Below are 19,781 nucleotides of genomic sequence, written 5' to 3' on the forward strand. Positions count from 1 at the left end.
CAGAGGAGGGGAAACAGCAAAGGCAAGAGCCCAGGATGGTGGTTGATCCTCCCAGGTGACCTGGGTGAGAGTTGCGGATGGCACTTCAACATGAGAAATGGTTGTTAAAGGTGCTGGTGAATTTTGAACAAGGGAAACAAGTGGTACTCTCAACGTCAAGTTGGTAAGTTTAGGTGGCTGAAGTGGTTGGTAAGTTTAGGTGGTTCAGTCCTAGATTATTTTCACTGAAATGCCGTCAGTCAATAAAACTGTCCTTTTGGTTACAGCTGTGAAATTTCTGTTTGCGAATACTACTACTCACACCCCAGGACCCTCCTCTTCTGGCTGCTGTAAGTTGGCACAGTCATTGGAATAAGTGGAATGATGATTTGGCCGAGATCGGTCCCGTTGCACGTATACAGCAATTCCCACCCCGGGATCGAGGTGGACCAAGTGGAGATGCATTTTTCAGGCCTCCCAGGTTGATTGAATGTGAGGCAAATTTATCTTTTTAGTTCATTGATTGAAAACAATCCCTGGCTGTCATGAGTCTTTCCCGTCACCAGGTGATCCCAGTTGTGACAAATGCAGGGAGTGTATTTGTGCTCTGGTCTCAGGCTCTGTATTTAGTTATGTGATACCAGGGAGGCTTTCTGTGATTAAGCTATGTTGACTGATACCAAAGTAATTACAACCACAACATGCAGCAGGTGAGGTGTGTCACTGGGTATCACTAGGTCCAAAAAAAGGATCTGGGAGAAAGAATGAATCATGACAGTGTGCACAAATTACCAGTACTATTATTTTGAGGGAAACAAGGAAAATGGGGTAACATTATGTTTAAACCAGAGGACTGCTGGTGAAACAGATGGAGTTCTCTTTTCCCTGTTTGGTGTTTACTTTCCGGCTCTACTTTTCACAAATGACGTGTAACAAACTTCAGTATTAAGCATAAAATGTTCAGAATTATTTTTTGAGACTCTGGGATAAATTTTCTTGAGTGAGAGTGACATCTCTCTCACAGATGCTCCTGATGGCAGGTCAGAGGTTTGAGAAGTAGAGTTGCTCTGCTTTGGGTGTGGGAATGGACTTGGATGACTTTCAAAAGTCCCTTCCAGCTTGCTCAGTTCTCTGAGAAAGGTGCAGAAGCCAAATAATCTCTCGGAGCCAACCACTATGTTCTCACAGGTTGGCTCTTCTTCAGGAGCAGCTTTACAGGGAAATCTGTCCACACACCAGACCAAGCATCTGGGAGAGACCCAATGGTCCTTGAGCAAGGCTGAATGTAGCCAGATGACAGTGGTCCACTTCTTCATGCTCCCTCATGACCTTCCATTTCCCCACCTAAGTGTCACCCCCTGGCTCCACTTCTTCTGAAGGTCCCTTCCTTGACCCTTCTTATGCCATGTGTGAGTCTGCTGCTGCTGAAACAGGGCTCATCATCTCCTCCTTCCCATGGAGAGCAGCTCTGCAGCAACATCATCCTTTACTCTCCAACTGTAAACAGGGCTACGAAGGAAGGGGTGAGGGATGTAGCAGAAAGGGCAAAAAAGACATTACCCACAAAGTGATCTTCTGCGATAAGGCCAGGTCTCTTAGGTGGTCTTGTCTTACAGTCATACATAGCAACATGTCTGCCTTGCCCTCATACTTTGTCCATCCGAACAAGCCTAAAGTCATATTTGGATGAGGGGGATAAATCAACAGCGAACAAGGATATACCTTTGCTCCTATTTACTCTTTTCCTTGGTCCACCTGCCAGACTTGGTCCTCCCAGAGCAAACTGCAGGTCCACACCATTCACTCCCCAGCAATGCCGCCTTTCCCATGGGCTCCCAGCCTGACCTCACCAAGCAGCAAGGTCCATTCTAACCTCAGTGAGCTGTCTTATGCTCTAGGCTGTTCTCTTTCTACACTACCCTTTGCTTAAATATTTTGGTTGAGCACACATCATGTTAATAAAAGTCTCTCCACTTTGCTCAAAAGTATCATCCCTGCCAGGAAAGGATTAGGCTCTCCATAATTCTTGTCTGTTTCATCTAATTTAAGCATCTCTGTGCTTGGTCTCCTGGAGCACACTGTCAGACAGACCCACTTGTCCCTGTCTGCCCCGTGCCGGCTGCACCTCTGCCTGGAGGGAGAAGGTAAACAGAGAGTGAGGTGTTCACACCGCGCGTAACAAATGGCTCTTGGTACTGAGAGCGGAAAATTATCTCACCGAAACGGATAAAGGGAAAGCGTAGGTTTGTATGGTGCAGACCAGACCTCTCCTGACTCCCATCCGTGACGTAGGCTGTGCCTCTAGCTAAAAGTCCCTTCTGCCCTGGCTGCCTGCCCCAGATCCAGCCTGTGGAGGCTTGTGCACACTGAGGACCTACCTACTGAGCGCTTGGCACCATGTCTGTGACAATATGCCAGTCCATGGGCTTCGTGGTGTCTGCTTTAGGAATAGGAGGCATCATTGCATCAACGTGCATGGACCAGTGGAGCACCCAAGACCTGTACAACAACCCGGTGACGGCGGTGTTCAACTACCAAGGCCTCTGGCGCACATGTGTCCGGGAAAGCTCTGGCTTCACCGAATGCCGTGGTTACTTCACCATCCTGGGGCTGCCAGGTAGGACTTGCTGGCCGTGAGGGTAAAGAGATGGGAGGGCAGGACCACGGGTGCGTGCCAGAAGCCGTGCATGAACAGTGGTGATGGGTGACTTTTGGTGCAGAGCAGGGAACCCAGATTTTACCCAAAAGGGACTTCATGTGCTCACTCCATTTGGATGACAGGTCCCTTGGAGGTATCTCAACCCGCACCCACTTCCATGGCCAAGCTGAGGTTCAGCAAAACTCATTACAGCTGACTATGCATCAAGTTCCTGAGGTGTCCAGGTGATATGCCTGGGGCAGTGGCTGCTCCGTGGGGTGATCTGTCCCCTGTGGCTTGGGTGTACACTCCTACCCCAGCTGCATGGCTGTGTGTGGCTTCCCACCAGAAACCACTAATATTCTTGGCATCGCTCAAGATCCTTTTCTAAGAGGATATGTCACAGTTCAGCTCACTGTATTTCTGTACATGCTAACACCAGCAGGCTGGATTTCTCCCTAATTCTCCTTTGGTTCCAGCTTTTTCTTCCACGGATGTCATTCCTGTCCTAGTTGTGCCCAGAGTATCTAGGGGTGCAAACAATTAGGCTACAACAGGATTATCTGGGTTTTCTTCTTGCCTTAATACAGTGAGAAAAAAGGCACTTTGGCTACTATATCCATCTAGCCTCTGTGCTTTGACACAGCAAGAATGGAGGGAGGAAGCCAATTATATCAGCAAATCATTGCAGAACTTCTGCAAAATGACATTTCCAAAATGCACAGAAATACGCATTGTGCAGAAAAATTGCTTCTTTCACAAGTAGTCTATCACTGCGCAAATCAAACCAGTATAACCCAATGCAGCTGTGGCCTCAGACACCAGTAGGAGAGGTGTTTCATCCCCTGAGCTGTATTTCCCCATTGTTCATCTCTGTATCCTTGTTCCCAGCTAGTGTCCGGCGTTAGCTGTGCTGCGGCATCCCTGTGCAGGGGCCAGGGGTGCCTGTGAGCATCTTCCTCTTGCTGGAGCCGTGGCTTTGAAGGCCCCTGTTTGTTCACACAGACTCTGGGGTGCAGACACCCATTTTGCTAGAAGGACAGGGACCTGATCCTGCCTGGGCATCCAGTTGCGTAGCCCCTGGTGAATGCTGTGCCCTGTGGCAGGCAAGAGCAGATGAAAGTTGACATCCAAAGAAGGATGTTTGTGCGGGGCTCATATTCGCACACTGCTAGCACTGTCAGCAAAACCGAGCAGTTTCACCGAAGTGAAATTTTGGTTTCACCAAAAAAAATGCATGCAGCAAAGGGCAGGACAGGCTGGTAAAATTTGACTCTGGCAGTCTAATTGCTTGTAGATAAAGAAATTAAAATTGCCATCTGAGGAACAAATAAAAGTGTAAAAAGCAAATCCTCCCCCTGCACACATACACCCATAACATGCTGCAGGACTTGCTCAGTTCTTCAGCTCTAAAAACTTAACATTACAGAAGAAGCGATTAAACTTTTAAAGTGTTCAGCTCTGGGAACTACTTTAAACTTTGAAGAAACCACAATACTTGAGACTTGGGGGTTTTCTTTCTTTCAAAATACCTCCATTGCTAACCTCATCATTACAGCAAAATTTTTGCAATTCCCAGGCCTCCAGGCCGGTGTCGGTAGGGTGGGTATTAATTTCCTAAAGTGGAAATACACAGCAGTGTCGGGGGGATGGATTTCCTCATTTAGCAGATGGGCTGTGGGAGGTGGGTCTGTCGCTCCCTCCAGCGAGCGCAGTGGCTCCCTCCCAGCCGCAGAGAGAAATGAGCTCTCTGTCCTGCATGTCGGGGGTTCTAATGAACCCGTCATCTGAGAGTGCAATTACCGTGTGTGTTTGCTGGGCTTGTTGCAGTTGCCTACAAAAAGGGATTTTAAAAAGCCCAAAAAAGAAAGCACAACATTTAAAATAAAAGGGGAGTGGCACCCTGAACCCCCCAAAGTTGCTGTCCTCGTTCCCTGTGGTGTCGGAGGGTGCCTTCCCCGCTGGTGTGTAGGTATATGAATATTTATGTGGTTTTGCCCCGTTGAGATGCTTTTTGTGATCAGTGCTATCAGCACTACCCTACGAAGTGAGGTGGAATATTTTTTTCTTCCTTTCTTTTTAATGAACAGGGCTTGCTCTCCTGAAGTCACCCCTTTGCTTTCCCTGCCTGGTCCCGCTTTCCCCTCCTGTTATATATGGTCTGACACTTCCAGTCTCTGGAGAAGCTGGTGCGAAAACAAGCGCCCCACTGCTGTGCGTTATGGATTGGCTCAGTCTCCTGAATCCATCTGCTCCTACAGGCATTTCTTCCCACCCACCACCAACAAAATGCAACTGTATGCCACCCAGGGGGGCGTGGAGGGGGGGGAATGATGCTAAAAATCAAATTATTAATTTGCTAAGATATTATTTAAGTGGATCATCCCAGTGTTTAACCGTGCTGTACCTTGATCTCCTTACCCCCTGCCTCCCTTGCTAACCACACCATAGTTAATGGTTTGTCAGTATTTCCATTATAAACCCCTATTTATTATTCTGACAATGGCAATTTATACTGGGAACAATAGTGCCGGAGTGAATAAAAATAATAGGACTCTAGCAAAGCAGCGAGGTGACCTGAGTACATCAATGAAGTTTTGGGTTCTGAGGATTTTTTTTCTCAGTCCCTCGCTCCCATAGCAAAGATTAAACTTGTCTTGCCCATCATCTATCTTCAATTTAGTTGGGAATTTTAATTTCAAATAGATTGAGGAAAAATCGAGATAATAGATGAAAATGAGAAATAACACAGGTAGTTTATGGCTCTCACCCTCGCTGCTCAGCTATAAACAGTCTCCGGTGAAATATGTCACTGGAGAACTAAGCCTGTTTGTTCTGATTTTGCTTTCTCTTATTATTTTTTGCTGCTTGCTTTGGTGTGTCGGCAGACCTTACTGTGATTGTCTGGAGGACACGATCTGAATTTGAAAACACAAATAATAGACAAGTAGCAATAGCTGAGCTCTGGCAAGGCTGGTAGTTTCACGTAGTGTCGAAGTCACAAGGCACTTTCTGTTAAAAGGAGCATTTTTCAGTTGCTTACAAGTATGCTAAGCTACGATAACGTGGCCAGTAATTTTCCTGTTGTCTGTCTTGGTCTCTGTTTTCCAGACCTCTTCAGCATTTTTCAAAAGGACATTTTGTTCTCCAGTCAAAATCCCTTTTGACCCTTTCAGAAAGGCTGAGACATCTCTCTGCTGTGGAACAAAAGGCTGGTGGCTTGAAATACAAGAATATTTTTGCTTTTCCAACAGCAAACTGAAAGTCTGAGAGCACCCTCTTAAACTTCTCTGACTAGCAAAAGGGTGTGTGTTGCTAGAGGGTTTAGAGTAAAAATAGCTCATGGATATGTCATCGTGACTGCCCAGATTTTTGCATGAAACAACTGATTCCAGCTTTGCTGGTGCAGAGTAGCAGAGACGCATAGATATTCCCCAAGCAGATTTCATGTCTGGGAAGTTTTAATGTTGGCATCTCTGGACTTTTTTCTTCTATATCGATGTTCTGACCAGGTTTTCTTTGGTTTCATATAACCACCATGCATTTTTGTGGCATAACTGTAGTAAAACCCTTGCTCTGGGGATGTTGGAGACAGTGCAGCACGCTGGCCAAGAAAATGGCATCTCTGCTCCCTGGAACTGTTTCATGCCTCAAGTTTGTAACAATGGGAACTGCTGATTTCTATGTCATGAACCTCCACCGGTGATGGCCATGGCAAAGTCTCCTCCAGGCTCTGCTTGCTACTTAAAATCCTTTAACCCAGTCGGTTCAGCTCCAAATTTTGAAATGTCTGCAGGCAACTGCCGTAGCCCGCTTGAAGTCTTTTGAGACCAAGTTTCTTGGACAGAAAGGTTTAGGTGGCCCAGGTGGGGTGGAGACTTGATACAACTTACCAAGGGTGTGCACGAGGCTGCTGTGGGTTTGCACCCACAGCAGGAGCTGAAGGGAGGTGTGGGGATGGGGAAAGACCTAATGCGAGACCCTTAGAGAGAGGTCTTGGGTACCCCAATCCCCAGTGACAGCCAGGGTGGGGAGAGGTGGCATCCCAAGCAGGGGATGTCGGGAAGCCAGGTGCATGCACCACATTCTTGCTGCTGTCTTGTGCTTTTATACCAAAAAGGATGAGAGACATGAAAAATAATCTTAAAGGATCTAGGCTGAGGGCCAGAAGAGGAGCAAGGCAAAGCAAGAGGCTGTGGAGATGCGGGGCTGGGCTACAGCTCACAGGCATGTAGGGGAGGATGCAGCTTCATGCACCCCAGCTCTATTGGGGGACCTCAAAGCCCCTCTGGACCACCTGAAGACCAATGGGGTGGAGTGGGTCTGAGTGGGGATGGGGGTCTTCCATGACCCCCTTTCCCCATTGAGCTTCAGAAAGGCTGGTCAGCCCTTCTCATGCTACATACTGGTGGACCACACACTCCTGGAGGCCGTGGTCACCACAGCACTGGAGGGACAGAAAGAGAAGAGTGGGTTTGCTTTGTTTCGGTCTGAACAAGCTGGAATTGAATGGCAGGGTGTGAGCTATATTTGCAAATTTTAAAGTAAACATGAGCTGTAGGTGATTTTTATGGGAGAGGCGGTGATAACATTCAGGAGTTGCAATGGGCCCAGTGAACAGTTTTGAGATAATATAGAGTCAACGCCTGGGTAGATAAAGCAAGTATGAGCTGAAATAAAGGTTGCAGAGGGGAGTGGTCACAAAGTTCCCTTCCTTTTCCCAGTTTGGGTAAACTGCTGAGGCTGTCCCGATACTCAGAGTGGGAGCCCTGTTCCCTGCTCCTCGGTGAGGAAGCTTGGCCTTCACAAGAGCTGTCTCCCTACCATGCCTCTCCCCTAGATACTGTTCAACACTGCCATGTGGCAGGGCAAGCCCTCTGCCCAAGCACTCATCCGCCTCGCTGGAGACTGAGCAACAGGCATGTGCTTGGAGACAGATGCCCATCCTTCAACCACTGCTGGCTGTAGACATCTCCCAGCAGTGGCTGGAGGTGAGCATCCAGCTGTGGTGAAGATGCTTAGACATGCTCTACAGCTATCCTATCATCCAAGAACTTTTCAGGTTGTGCTCTGTGCCAACAGTTCAGATAAAACTCTCAGGTGATCTTCTGTTATTGGGCTGGGTGCTGGGAAAACGGGGTGATGAGTTTTTTGTAAAGGGAAACATGTTTTTGCCTATCATGAGTGGCTCAGAAACAACCATTAAAAATAAGTGTAAAATAAAAATATTTCAGAAGGGCAGAGAAAATGGGCTTGGGGAAAGGTTGGGAAGGAAACAAGTTTGCCTTTTTTTCTCCAGAACTTTGCGTCAACCAACAACTGAGGAAGGTATTTGTGGGAACTTTGAGTTCCCAGTGTTGACAAGTGTGATGCTGATCACAGCATGAGAAATGGCAAGCAGCTAATGCGGGGGTGGCTGCATAGCACCTTAGGTGATGTTCTTAGGGATGAGCAAATAGACCCACCTCCCTCCCCCTCCTCCCACCCCCCAAAGAAAAAAAAAAAAAAAGAACATGCAAACCCCACCAAACCAAAACACACAAAAAAACAAAATCCAAGACAAAAATCCTTCAAAGACGGCAACATCTGGAGTCCTGAGCATGGTTGGGTGTTTGTTTGCCTCTTAGCTAAGGACTGCAGCATCACCCTTGTTACTGAAGTTGCTTTCTCAGCTCCATTTTTGGGGGAGCATGCATGAGATTTCAGGGGGGAATATGCAACCCTGTGCTGGTTTATCCTCTTCAGAGACATGATTCAACCTGGCCCTCAGAATCACAGGCTGGTTCACCCAGGCTTTCTTGCGTACCTGGACACTGTCGATGATATTTTTTGATTGCCCCATCATTGCTTTGGGGTTTTGAAGCCCCTGAGCGAGTGGGATGTTAAGTGGCATCCCCCTTCAGTAGGAGGAAACTATATCCCCAAGGAAAGGTTAGCGAGGCAGCACTGCCTGGGGGGCAGACTCCAGCTCAGGGCGCAATGTGGGGCAATCCGGGGGATGGCCTCTTTCCAGTAGGTGTGTTGGGGGAGCAATGGGGCTTGTGGGTGTGAAAGGGTGGAGGGGTAGAAGAAAAGGTCCCTACTGGCTTGAAGAGCTGCTCCCGCTGCACGCAGCCAAAACCAGCAGAGCGGATTAGAGGAAGGAGTGGTGGTTCCCCTCCCGGCAAAGCAAACAGGCGGGCATGGTGCGTGGGACAGCCACCCCACGGGTATTCACGCAACCACCCAGGACATCCAGTTCAGCACAAGAACCAGTAATTTAAAAAGTGGTAGAGGTTTCAGGGAAAAAAAATCTGGGGGAAAAAATGTGTTTGCCCTTTGTATTCTCCCCACTCCTTTTCTTTTTCCTCCCTAGGGGTTATTTTTAGCTGTGACCACGCATCCATTTTTCTGTTAGCCCTGCAAGCTGTTGCATGCTAATGGTTGCAGGGTGACACCACCCTTGGGAACAGCGGTTACGTCCCAGGTTTATCTGTCCCTGGAACATGGTTTGAAGTGGTCTAGCCTGGAAAACATGATGTGGTCTCTTACCACTAGATGGCAAGAAGGCACTAAGTCCTGGGGCATGAAGAACGAGAGGAGACCTGGAGAGCTGCGGAGGAGCATCAGGGCTTGGGTGCAACTGGCTTTTCTGGATTGGGACACTATTCTGGCTGTGGGGCAGTGAAGGATGGGATGGAGAGCTGGCCACATTACTTGTTTTAGCACTTCTTGTCTTCCTGGCTTCTAGGTCCTCTCAAGCCCTGATTTTTCAAAAAGTGTTATCCAAGATGAGGAACGTTAGTCACATTGCCTTCTCCCTCACTGAGGATGAGCAGCTCTTACCACCTCTGGTTCCTGAGGGTTCTCTTCTATGTTTTTTGTCCATGCTATTATTTTTGTTTGCAACTTCTGACCTTTAGCTATGTCAGGGCTAGCCCTTTCTCTGATATAAACTTGCCAAAGTCAGTGAAAATGATTACATTCGAACAAAACCGCTGGAAGCAAAGACACCTTGCGCTCAGCCCAGGCCGGCTTTGGTGGCTGTGATTTGTGGCCACTAGACATGTGAATTGTGCTCTGGCTGCTACAGCAGAGTCCAGAGCCAAAGCATCTCTGTGTGCTGCCCACCGGCTTGCTGTTCAGCCACAAAAGCAGAAGGGGTGTCTCAGGTGGTTGTTTCCCAGAAGGCAGGAGCAACAGCCGATGTGCTGTACCCCATTGTAACCCTCCACCCGGAGAAATGAGCCTCTCCTCCCCTCCCGGTGGCTTTCGCAAGGGTTCACCACCAGGCAACGGTACTGACGGTGCCTGTGGCACGGAGCACTATCAGGGCTGGTTAAAGCAGGAATTTTTTTCTAGGTCAGGGCTGAAGTAAATCAGTCAGAGCTGGGTATTAGATGAGGATGGATGAGTGTGAAGTCTGGAAGGTCCTTGTAACTCACAGTGCTCCATCGGCAGAGTGGCATGGAGAGTTTATATTGCTCCCCTGAGCCTAGCACTTCTCCACTGTGCAAAGAGATAATTAATTTCCTAATTTTTATATGCCCTGCCCCTTTTTCCAGGACCATCCCCCTAGCCAATACATACAAACACCTGTAAAAAGGCACTTCGCAAATGGTCCCTGTGCCCTCTGTCTCCTTCTCCTCACATGGGTTTCAGTGGGACACATGATGGGGATGCAGGTGGGAGGAGAACAGGGTTGCAGGAGCTTTGCTGAATCAGTTAGGGGCCCGCTGCCCTGGGTTGTGCCATGGTGGTCATTCGAGGCTACCTCAACGATGTGCAAAGTGGCCGCAAAGAGCAGCCATGTCCCTGTTTGTGCTCTGGGTTGAGCTGGCTGCCCCGCATCCTCCTGCAGAGCTCCCCGCTGGCACCCCCATCTGTCAACGTGCCTCTTGTGTGGGTGTCTGTGTGGGTGGCCGGGTGTAGAGATATCCCTGTCTTGGTCTGATGGCAGATCTACTCCCATTTTGCATAAGCAGAGGGCCGGGGAGGTGGTGACCTGGGCTAGGTGCTGAGTTCACCCCAGAACGTGGTCCTTCTCTCTGCCTCTCTCAGTGTTTGTGCCATGCAAAGCACGCAGGACAAGCTCTGTGGACAGCAAAGGGTTTCGGTTGGGGGACGGCGCATGTTCCAAGTGGGTAGCCCAACACTTGACGGAGTGTGGCTGCTTACCTGGGGAAGGACAAGCACTTCTAAAGGACAAAAGCTCATATCTCTAGTCCTGCCAGCACAAACTGACCCAGTGAGAGTGAAACTGGACTATCTTGCAAAAACACTGTGAGCAAACATGCTGCTCAATGGAAGGCATCTGATAAGAGCTGCTGCGTTTCTGGTTGCTCAGTCAAGAGGACTTTGGTGCTCCCACTAGGTCTGCAGCTTCACCAGGGCTGTCTTACCTCTCTCCAGGGGAGACACCATGTCCACGACCATCTGCCAGGTGATGGCATTCATCGTTTCGTCACTGGGTGTTGCGGGGTGCATTGTGTCCACTGCCATGGATATGTGGAGCACGCAGGACTTGTATGACAACCCGGTCACGGCCGTCTTTCAATATCAGGGACTGTGGAGGAGCTGTGTGCGGCAGAGCTCTGGCTTTACGGAATGCCGGCCATATTTCACCATTCTTGGGCTGCCAGGTAGGGGCAAAAGATGCATCAGGTTTAACCCAGGAGCTCTCCTGTAGCTCTGCACCGTTTTCATCCAAAAGCAGGAGCAGATACCTTAAAGCACTTAGTAAGGAATATAATTTCCAGGCTACTCAGTGTCTGAGCATAAAAATATGTGCATATTTGTTACCAAATAATAACTTTATTCAATAGAGGTTACAACTTGGATCGTGTGTAGGTGATCTCTGGATGAGCATCACAGGTTCAGCCTTGCTGCTGGCATAAATCAACACAGCTCCACTGACGGGAGGAGAGTGAGTATATTTATACTCACAGATATTATGTCCCTTTGAATTGAAACACAAGGAAAACAGCTGCATGTAATTTTGCATTGTTATCAGAATAATGGTTTCTACAAAAAACAAATGATTTTTTTTTTCCAAAGAGAAAACCGGAATTGAAGCGATCTGCCTGTGAGCAGCATGTGCAGGGAGGGTGAGAAGGGAAAGGTGCGCTCAGCCACTTCATGTTGCCTGGGGAGTTCTAGTGGTTACAGAGGCAGATTGCAGAGGGGTATTACTTTCTCGTTTGCTTGCCTACTTTACAAAAAGAGCTGTGGCTCCCACCGTACCGCATGCGAGGGTATCGTGGTGCTCCCAAGCTAGCTGGACCCGTGGGAGGGGAGCAGCCAGCCTGGCTCACCATGCCTCCCTGGGACCTGTCATGCCTGTGCCCTGCCAGCTAGCAAGAAGTGTGGCCCTGAGAGTGTTTTTCACTCTCGGTGCACAATTGCGAATAGGTACAAGCAAGCACTACTGTATGTAGACCTTTGGCATCTATTGAGCCGTGTAGAAGAGAGCGTGATGTGGTCTCTCAGCCCTGTATCCTTAAGGATGCCGACCTTGCTTCCCTACCATGAGGCAGGAAGGATGCTTTGCTGAAGATCAGTGTCTTGGCTGTAGCGTTTGCTTTTTGAGAAAAGCCCATGACAGTCCTGAGGGGTGCAATGGAATAAATGTTTTCCTGCGTACCCAACTTCACTATTGCTAGGCAACTTCTTTTCATTTGGAAGAGCAAAACTAATGTGTGGAGCCAAGTCTCCTATGAGATCATCTGTTTTGAAGAATAAAAAATATATTTATTAAACTATATATACAAATGTTAATCAATATATATACATATCCTTATAATGCTGTGGGTAGGTGATTGTGTTTTAAAAGAGCAATGAGGCAATGGTAACCATCATTTTGATGCCAATATATCATAATCAACATTTTGCTTTTTATGTTATTTTTAGGTAATATAGCAATAAGGAAACATGCAAAGCAGTCATTTTCTGTTGTGTCTTAGAGATATTCTGTCAGTTTTGTCCTCTTTATATGTCCGTTTTGTTGATGAGTACCTTCAAACATAAAGAAGGAATGCCCCTGCTTGAAGTTAAAAACCTCATTTTCCCCCTAAACTTTCTATATTCCATTAATCATAACTAGTCATGAAGTGAGATTTCCACCTTTGTATTTTGTATTAGTAACAGAAATGCAGGTGACGTTAGTTTAGGGGACCAAGTTTTTTTACCTCTCACTACTCACAGCAAAGCAGGAAAAAGACAAGTCTTCAGTTTCACTTACATAAAAAAATCTTAGTGATGCAAACTGTGGTTTCAGATCACTGACATTTATTTTGGTGAATAAGCTTGCTTTTCTATTATTTACTGTGCACACCATCCTTTTGTATGGAAATCGTATGTATTTTGTATGTAAAATGAGCAACCATATGCGTGCAGCTACTAAGCAAAGTTATCCTACCTCATGCAAAGTTAAGTATGCAAAATAGCAGGTAGTTTCTGTGCTCGGCTTTAATTACAGGGCTGTTTGCTACCTTGCGCTCCTGACACATATTTTTTTTTCCTCTTAGTCTCCTATTTTGTTTGTCTAAGCCCTCCCTCTCCTTCCTTCCAGGGGAGGTCATTCACCTTTGGAAAGCAGCTCTATTCAGAGGACTTTTGATGGATGCCAAAATTCACATGAAACCCCAGCGCTCTCTTTCCAAACAGCTCTCACTTTCAGTCCCGTGAGTCAAGTGAAGAGGCCCTCATGCCACGGCAGACCTAGGAGCACTTTCTTCTACTTTCTGTCCCATTGTGGAGATGGTGCATAAGTCAACCTCATGGAGAGAAATCGCTGCTGATGGTTATTTTGTATTTTTTTCAGTTGCGTCCTCCTGTGTTCCTCTCTCTCCCTTTTCCAACAGCTGCAGATTTCTCCTTTTCCATGGAGATTCACCACGCTTAGATTCCAGCAAAAGTGCAGCATCCCAGGAGCTGCTTGGCTTGGCCTGCCTGTGTGTCCTTCCATGGGCACCCAAGGCACTGGGAACATCTCTCCTGGGAACCCACAGTATCTCTGTGAGGTCTTAGCTTAGGGTCAATTCTTGAAGGGTTGAGACCACCACAGTGATGCCAGATAGGAACCATAAGGTCTGTAGGAAGCATCCCAGGATTGAAGGACTGTCTTGGGGACAAGGACCTTCCATCATGACAAGTAGTGTCTTATGCTGCCCTGGAGTATCAGCTTGCCCTGAAGCAAAAACAGTTGCAAAGAAACCTAAGTGACTGTAAAGACAAATGAGTATTGTGATTTTCTCTTTGCAGCTTCTGCTTTGCATCAGGTGCTTCGCAAACAACCTTTGAGGGCTGATAAGGCGCATCCGCCAGCTTCTTGTTCTCTGACGAGTAATAACTAATGAGCTCGCACCTGGGGGCTGATGAATGGGAGATTGAAAATCCCAGGCTCGTTAGCACTTGTTATCAGCTGATAAGGGCAAATTGAGTCATAAAAGCAGCAGCCCCAGCGGGACTGCCAGATGGGAGAAGGTGGTGTATTCCCAGCCTGTGGGATAACAGACCACCAGTTTCCTTGTACTTTGTGGTGCCCCATGAACAAAGGGACCCATATGGATACCCCAGCACCCACCCAGGAGGGTGAGGGTTTATAAAGCCTTTTCCCAAGCCATGCAAGGCCAGCAAGGTCTGCCCCCTGCTCTCCTGCTCCAGTTGGGCCATATGGGACCCTTGGGCACCACGGTCATGCTGGCCAGCCCAGCTAAAGGGGTGACAGGCAGGCTGAGTGAAGTCCCTGGGGCTGTAAGGATATGTTGCTTGCCCTTCTCGGTCTGTTGTGAGCCCCCAGCATCTTTCCTGAAGAGGGGCAGTCATGCATGGGAGTACCAAAGCCAAACCCAGGGCTGCGAGATCTCATGGGAGGGCAAGAAGAGGCTGTGAAGTGCCCCAGCCAAATTACAAAAGCCCTTGAAATAGTTTTGACCACCCCTTCCCAGTGCTCTGCCGGTGCTGCCGCCTTCCTGTCTCTGCCAGGGATACATGCACAGGCGGGGGAGAAGTGTCTGGGGCCAGCACTGAACTGCCAGCAAGATGAGATACGTGCCACCTTATTAGAAAATCACCTTGGTATTCAAACACACAGCCTTTCCCCTTCATTTCTCCATTTTAATATGTGCAAGTTTCCCTTTCCCTACTTTTCTGCTCCGGCCAGAAGAGTCTGGATGGTTTCTGCTACCTTTCCCTGAGCGACAGCAGCGCTCAGCTCTCACAGGCATGACCCGCCGGCATCACAGCCTGCCTCCCAGCACGCACGCCCACCTTGATGGCTGGCTGCTAAACAAATCCAGGGCTAGGGTATTTGTGTGTGTATTAATGAACGTGGACGGATTTGTACCGGACTGGCATTACAAATAACCGTGGAAAGGATATGCTGGGGGAGGTCATTGCCGGAGCTCTTTCTCTTGGCGTATGTGTAATGTTTGTCAGGGTGATTTTCCTGTTCTCCTGTGCCATGTGTTTTACTGTAAAGCTGGAACATACAGAACTCCATTTTGAGTCATGCATTAGCTGGAAATATCACGGGTAGCTGGGTGGAGCTGTCTGCTTTCATTGCTGCTTGGGGAGAAAAAAAAAATCACACTTTTGTAATCAATTCAGTTATGAAACAATTCATGCATATCCCAGCTGTACACCAACTCCTCTCCATGAATTTCAGCTGAGCAAATCATGATTGGTGCCAATGAACATTTACAAAATACTATGTCTAAGCCATCAAACTCTTTGGGATATTGAGGCAACCAACCACATTTCCAGAGATGCCCCAGATAACACTAGAGTAGATCAGGTGCCAATTTTCCAAGGTTTTCTTCTTTAATACTTTTAATATTAGACAGAAACAATCTTTAAAAACCTCCCAGGCTCTGCTCTAAAGAATCTTATCTCAGTCACTTGGTGATTCCCGACAATTTGTTTTACAGCAATGTTCCAGGCTGTGAGGGCCCTCATGATTGTGGGTATCGTCCTGGGCATCCTTGGCCTCCTTGTGTGCATTTTTGCTCTGAAATGCATCCGTATCGGCAACATGGAGGATTCTGCAAAAGCCAACATGACTCTGACCTCTGGCATCATGTTTATTATTGCTGGTAAGTGGGTGGTGTTGTGTCTTTCCCATGCAAGGCATTGCAGTTGCCTGGGATCGAGGACTAGGCAAGTCTTCATGCACTTCTGGACCTAGGTAGCAGATGCTCTGGAGCAACCCAAAACATTGATGCTTGCATGAAGTTATTGGCATTTGTATTCCAGCCTGGCCTCCAGGGGTCAAGTGGTTTCTACCTGTGCTTAGTAAAAGAAAACCAGAGGTTTGTATGGGAAAGAACATGGAAGGCTGAAAAAACAGCCCACAGATAAAAAAGAAAATGTATCTCTTAATTTATAATATGTATACTGTTGTCACGTACTTTTGTATCTTTTATTTATACGTAATATTTTTTTGAAGAGTCTCAGGCTTTATACATATTAATTTTATGAAGACTCTCAGAGTTGTGGTAGCTTAGCTTGTGATTTTTAAATGCGTTGGGTTATCAGGGAGGCTGTAGGAATGCCTAGTATTGCCCAGCTACCTCGAAACTGCAAATGATTAATACAACAATTACAGGTTTCCCCGCAGTTTTTTGCAGATAGGTAATCAAATCAAATCCATATCCTAAGGAAGGGAAGAAGAATGTCCCTATTTAATATCCTTACGGTTGAACAGCACTTAACTCTTATTGGGATATGAGACTCAAAACAGAACTTAAAGATGTACATATTGGAAGAAGGAAAACGCTTTCTGCAACGCAGCTCGAATTTTGCACTTAAAGTCTATCATTTTACCCATTTGAGTCAATGGGTTGAGAATTTGGCCAGTGAGGATATTAGAAAAGTCCACTCATGCATTCCTGAAGAGAGGGTGTCTAAAACGATGATGGACTGACTCTGGGGATAGGACTTCCCTTGACTGAATTCACTCATTTCAAACCAAGGTCCCTAGTCTCACCTAGCTGAGGAGTTGGGGTACCCATGTGCCACGGTCTGCCTGGCCCTTGGTCACACCTCTGTGAGCTGGAGGTTGTGTTTCTTCCTAAAATAAGGGCTGCTCTCAGGGCTGAAGCGTCAAAAACTGATGCTGAAGTAGCACAGCAGTGACAGCTGTATGGGGACCTGAGGCAGAAGCATCCCTGATTCCTCAGATCCTCCCCAGTGTTGTGAATCATTGGGTTTCAGGAAAGAGCCAGAGGTCTTGGTGTGTGTAGTGAGGATAAATAGGACTTGGGATGCCCAGAAAAGCTGAAGTCTATATTTTTTGGCAACAGACACTGACGTGACCTTTAGCTGTGTTTTGTACATCCTTCCACAGTGGCGTACAGTACAGCGATGACCTTTGTTAGCATGAGTCACTCTGCCAGGGAGAGCAATAGTGAAATAGCAAATGATAATGCCGTTGCTGCCAGGCTTGTCACAGCTGGGCATCCCTGCGACCACCTGTGCAGGGGAACGGAAGAAGTTCCTGCCTCTCGAGCCTGGTCATCCAGGCTGCCCGCAGAGTCAAGCAGGCATCACTACTTGGGATGAACAGGCTGTGAACCAAAGGTATCTCCGCTTCCATGAGAGAGTGAGCATGATTTATTATTCAGAAAAAAAAATATCTGATAGGGAATCTTTTGTCCATGTTTTTCACTGTAAAACAAATCTTTAAGACTGACCTAGTGGATATTTTCAGCAGCTAAAATGATTCATCTGTCAAACTCATTTTCTGTGAGAAAACACATCAGTAGAAAGATGCCTACTGGTGTGATCTGGGATTTTGTAGTGTGACATTGTATTCTTGCTGCTGGACTGTAAACATGTAGAAAACCTGGCAGAAACATGTAACACATCGTGGCTCCGCGCTTCTGCTGAAGGCCCACGCAAGGACACAGTGTCTCACCCACCTTTCCAGAGCTGTAAGGTGCTTCCCCAGGGCTAAAGGTGACTGTACGATGTGGGTCTCAGTCTGTCCTTCTGTCTGATCTCAGGCCTGTGTGCCATCACTGGAGTGTCTGTGTTTGCCAACATGCTGGTCACCAACTTCTGGATGTCCACAGCCAACATGTACCAGGGAATGCAGAACGTCCAGAACAGGTAGGTGGTCAATTGGCTCAAGGTGCTCCACGGTGCAGCTTGCTCAGGGCAAGGGTGTGCTGCAGCCAAAGGACAGGCAAACTCTGGGTGCATGTTAGTCAGCTCCCAGGACTTGGAAGATTTATTGAGTCTCCTTCTTACCTGCACTGGAGATTTGTCTAAGCAACTTGGCTGGGATGTCTCTGTTCACTTAGCTTGAGAAGAAGACAAAGAGCCCACTGAGGATGAGCCTGCAGGGTTGGGATGATGCTCATGGGAACTTCTGCAGGGCCAGAGGGCGAATGGCAGTGTTCCGTGCGTTTCAGAAGCTGCAGAGTGTCACAGCACTAACCAGCCCCGTCCCTGTGTTTTGTAGGTACACCTTCGGCTCAGCCCTCTTCGTTGGCTGGGTGGCAGGTGGCCTGGCCCTTGTAGGAGGCATCATGATGTGTCTTGCTTGCAGAGGGCTGGTTCCAGAAGAGTCCCGGTAAGCTTATCTGTGGTAGACGTGGGAAGATATTGCATGGAACCGTGGGTGTAGGGATAGCATACAGCCAGCACACCGCAGGATACGACTATGCGTAATACCCCTGTTGCAAGTTAGGATGGTGCTACACCCGTTTGCCTTGTATCGTGGGTCAAAAGTGACCGCTGTCCTTCTGTGATTACGTGACTTGCAAACAAATAGAGAGAGCAGGAGAGATCAGCCTTAAAATGTAAAATTTGCAAAGTGCTGGCTAAGTCAGGCCTGTTAATTGCAGTTTTGATTGCAAATTGCATCGCAGATTATCAGCAGGAGTATGTTCCATCAGCTGAGCGATGTTTTACATCAGGTAGGGCTTTGTACACCTGTGAAGCCAGTTATTGTAGGTGGGTCCTTCTCTCAACCAAGGATTTACTCATGGGAAAGAAAGTATGTTTATGAAAAAGCATGAAAAACACGTGCAGCCTGTCCATGGATAGCTGGCCCTGAGCTCACTGAGTGACTCCAAGTGACGACACAGTACAAAGTTGCCTAAAATCCAACAGCAAGCAGGAACACAGGGTGCAACACCAGGTAGTCACAGATCCTCCAGTGGTTGATGCCATCTTTCATGTCTCTTACAGTTACAAAGCGGTGTCCTACAACGCGTCGGGACGGAATATCTCCTACAGAACGGGGCCGTATAAGGTTGGTTCAGGGTACGAACCTGAAATGAAGACCAGGAAGGGTGCAGGATATGAAGAAGCTGCTCGAAGCGAGGATGGAAGACGCTCGTACCCTTCAAAATACGACTACGTCTAGCAGACTTTCTGGGCTTGAGTTGCGCTATCTTTTGTAAAATATTTTTAACTTCAGAAGCAAAAAGTATACGCAAACGAAGCAGTCTGTGAATAGGATTTTGTTTTCTATCATGTTTTCCCTAGTCTGAGGTTGTGTCCTAGCTTGTTGTGAACACCAGTTTTATTTGACTGCCTGTTAGTATGCCTAACATAAGGAGGTCTGTAACAAAAGTAATGTCTTTTTATGTCTCAGAGTAGAACAGTTTGCTCATATTTACATATAAACTCTGATATCCAGGACCAGGATTATGCCTTGTGCCCTTTTCTAATTCTTCTAATAGGTTAAAATTCCCATTTAATAATAGTTGAGATGTAAAAGCGCTTCTGCCCCATTGCCTTCTTCCTTTTGAGCAGGTTTTCATGCAACTACGCAATGCCATCGCCTACTTTCTCAGAGTTTGCAGAGATGAACAGTATCCTTTGACCTCAGTGCCCTCTGTTCATCAGAAAAAACAGTGTTTTGCTGAAATGATAGTGTATCTTCACCCTTTTTTTTTTTTAGCAGGTTGAAAAGCAAAAAATTATAATCTAGTAGTCTCCTATATTATTTTGCTGTGTATTTTAAGTAAATTCAGTTGTGTCCCTTTGGCTGTGGCCAATGCATAAAGACCCCATAGTCATGGCATTTTTCTCCCTGGTGACTGTTTCTACTCAGACACACCTTTGCTTTGCTGGTTGTACTACAATGCCAATCTGCTGTGATATTTAATCTGATTTATGTTACTTAGACTTTTGCTATAACCTATGATACCAAAGTGTATTTATTTCTTCT

The 19,781-nt window shown here is 47.2% G+C and overlaps 1 protein-coding gene across 2 annotated transcripts; it reads left to right on the top strand.

Moving 5' to 3' along the window:
- Positions 1–2,376: 2,376 nt before the first annotated feature.
- CLDN18 (claudin 18) lies at positions 2,377–18,971 on the top strand. Of its 2 annotated transcripts, none has more exons than XM_037407538.1 (5): positions 2,377–2,596; positions 15,526–15,690; positions 17,602–17,707; positions 18,063–18,173; positions 18,794–18,971. In XM_037407538.1, exons 1-5 carry the CDS (start codon positions 2,377–2,379, stop codon positions 18,969–18,971), a joined length of 780 nt encoding a protein of 259 aa, XP_037263435.1. The 2 variants fall into 2 exon arrangements, with proteins under 2 accessions (XP_037263435.1, XP_037263434.1); XM_037407537.1 differs by lacking the exon at positions 2,377–2,596 and adding an exon at positions 11,019–11,238.
- The last annotated feature ends 810 nt before the right edge of the window (positions 18,972–19,781 follow it).

Source organism: Falco rusticolus, chromosome 13 (genome assembly GCF_015220075.1).
Source record: "Falco rusticolus isolate bFalRus1 chromosome 13, bFalRus1.pri, whole genome shotgun sequence".
In the NCBI taxonomy this organism is placed as follows: Eukaryota; Metazoa; Chordata; class Aves; order Falconiformes; family Falconidae; genus Falco; species Falco rusticolus.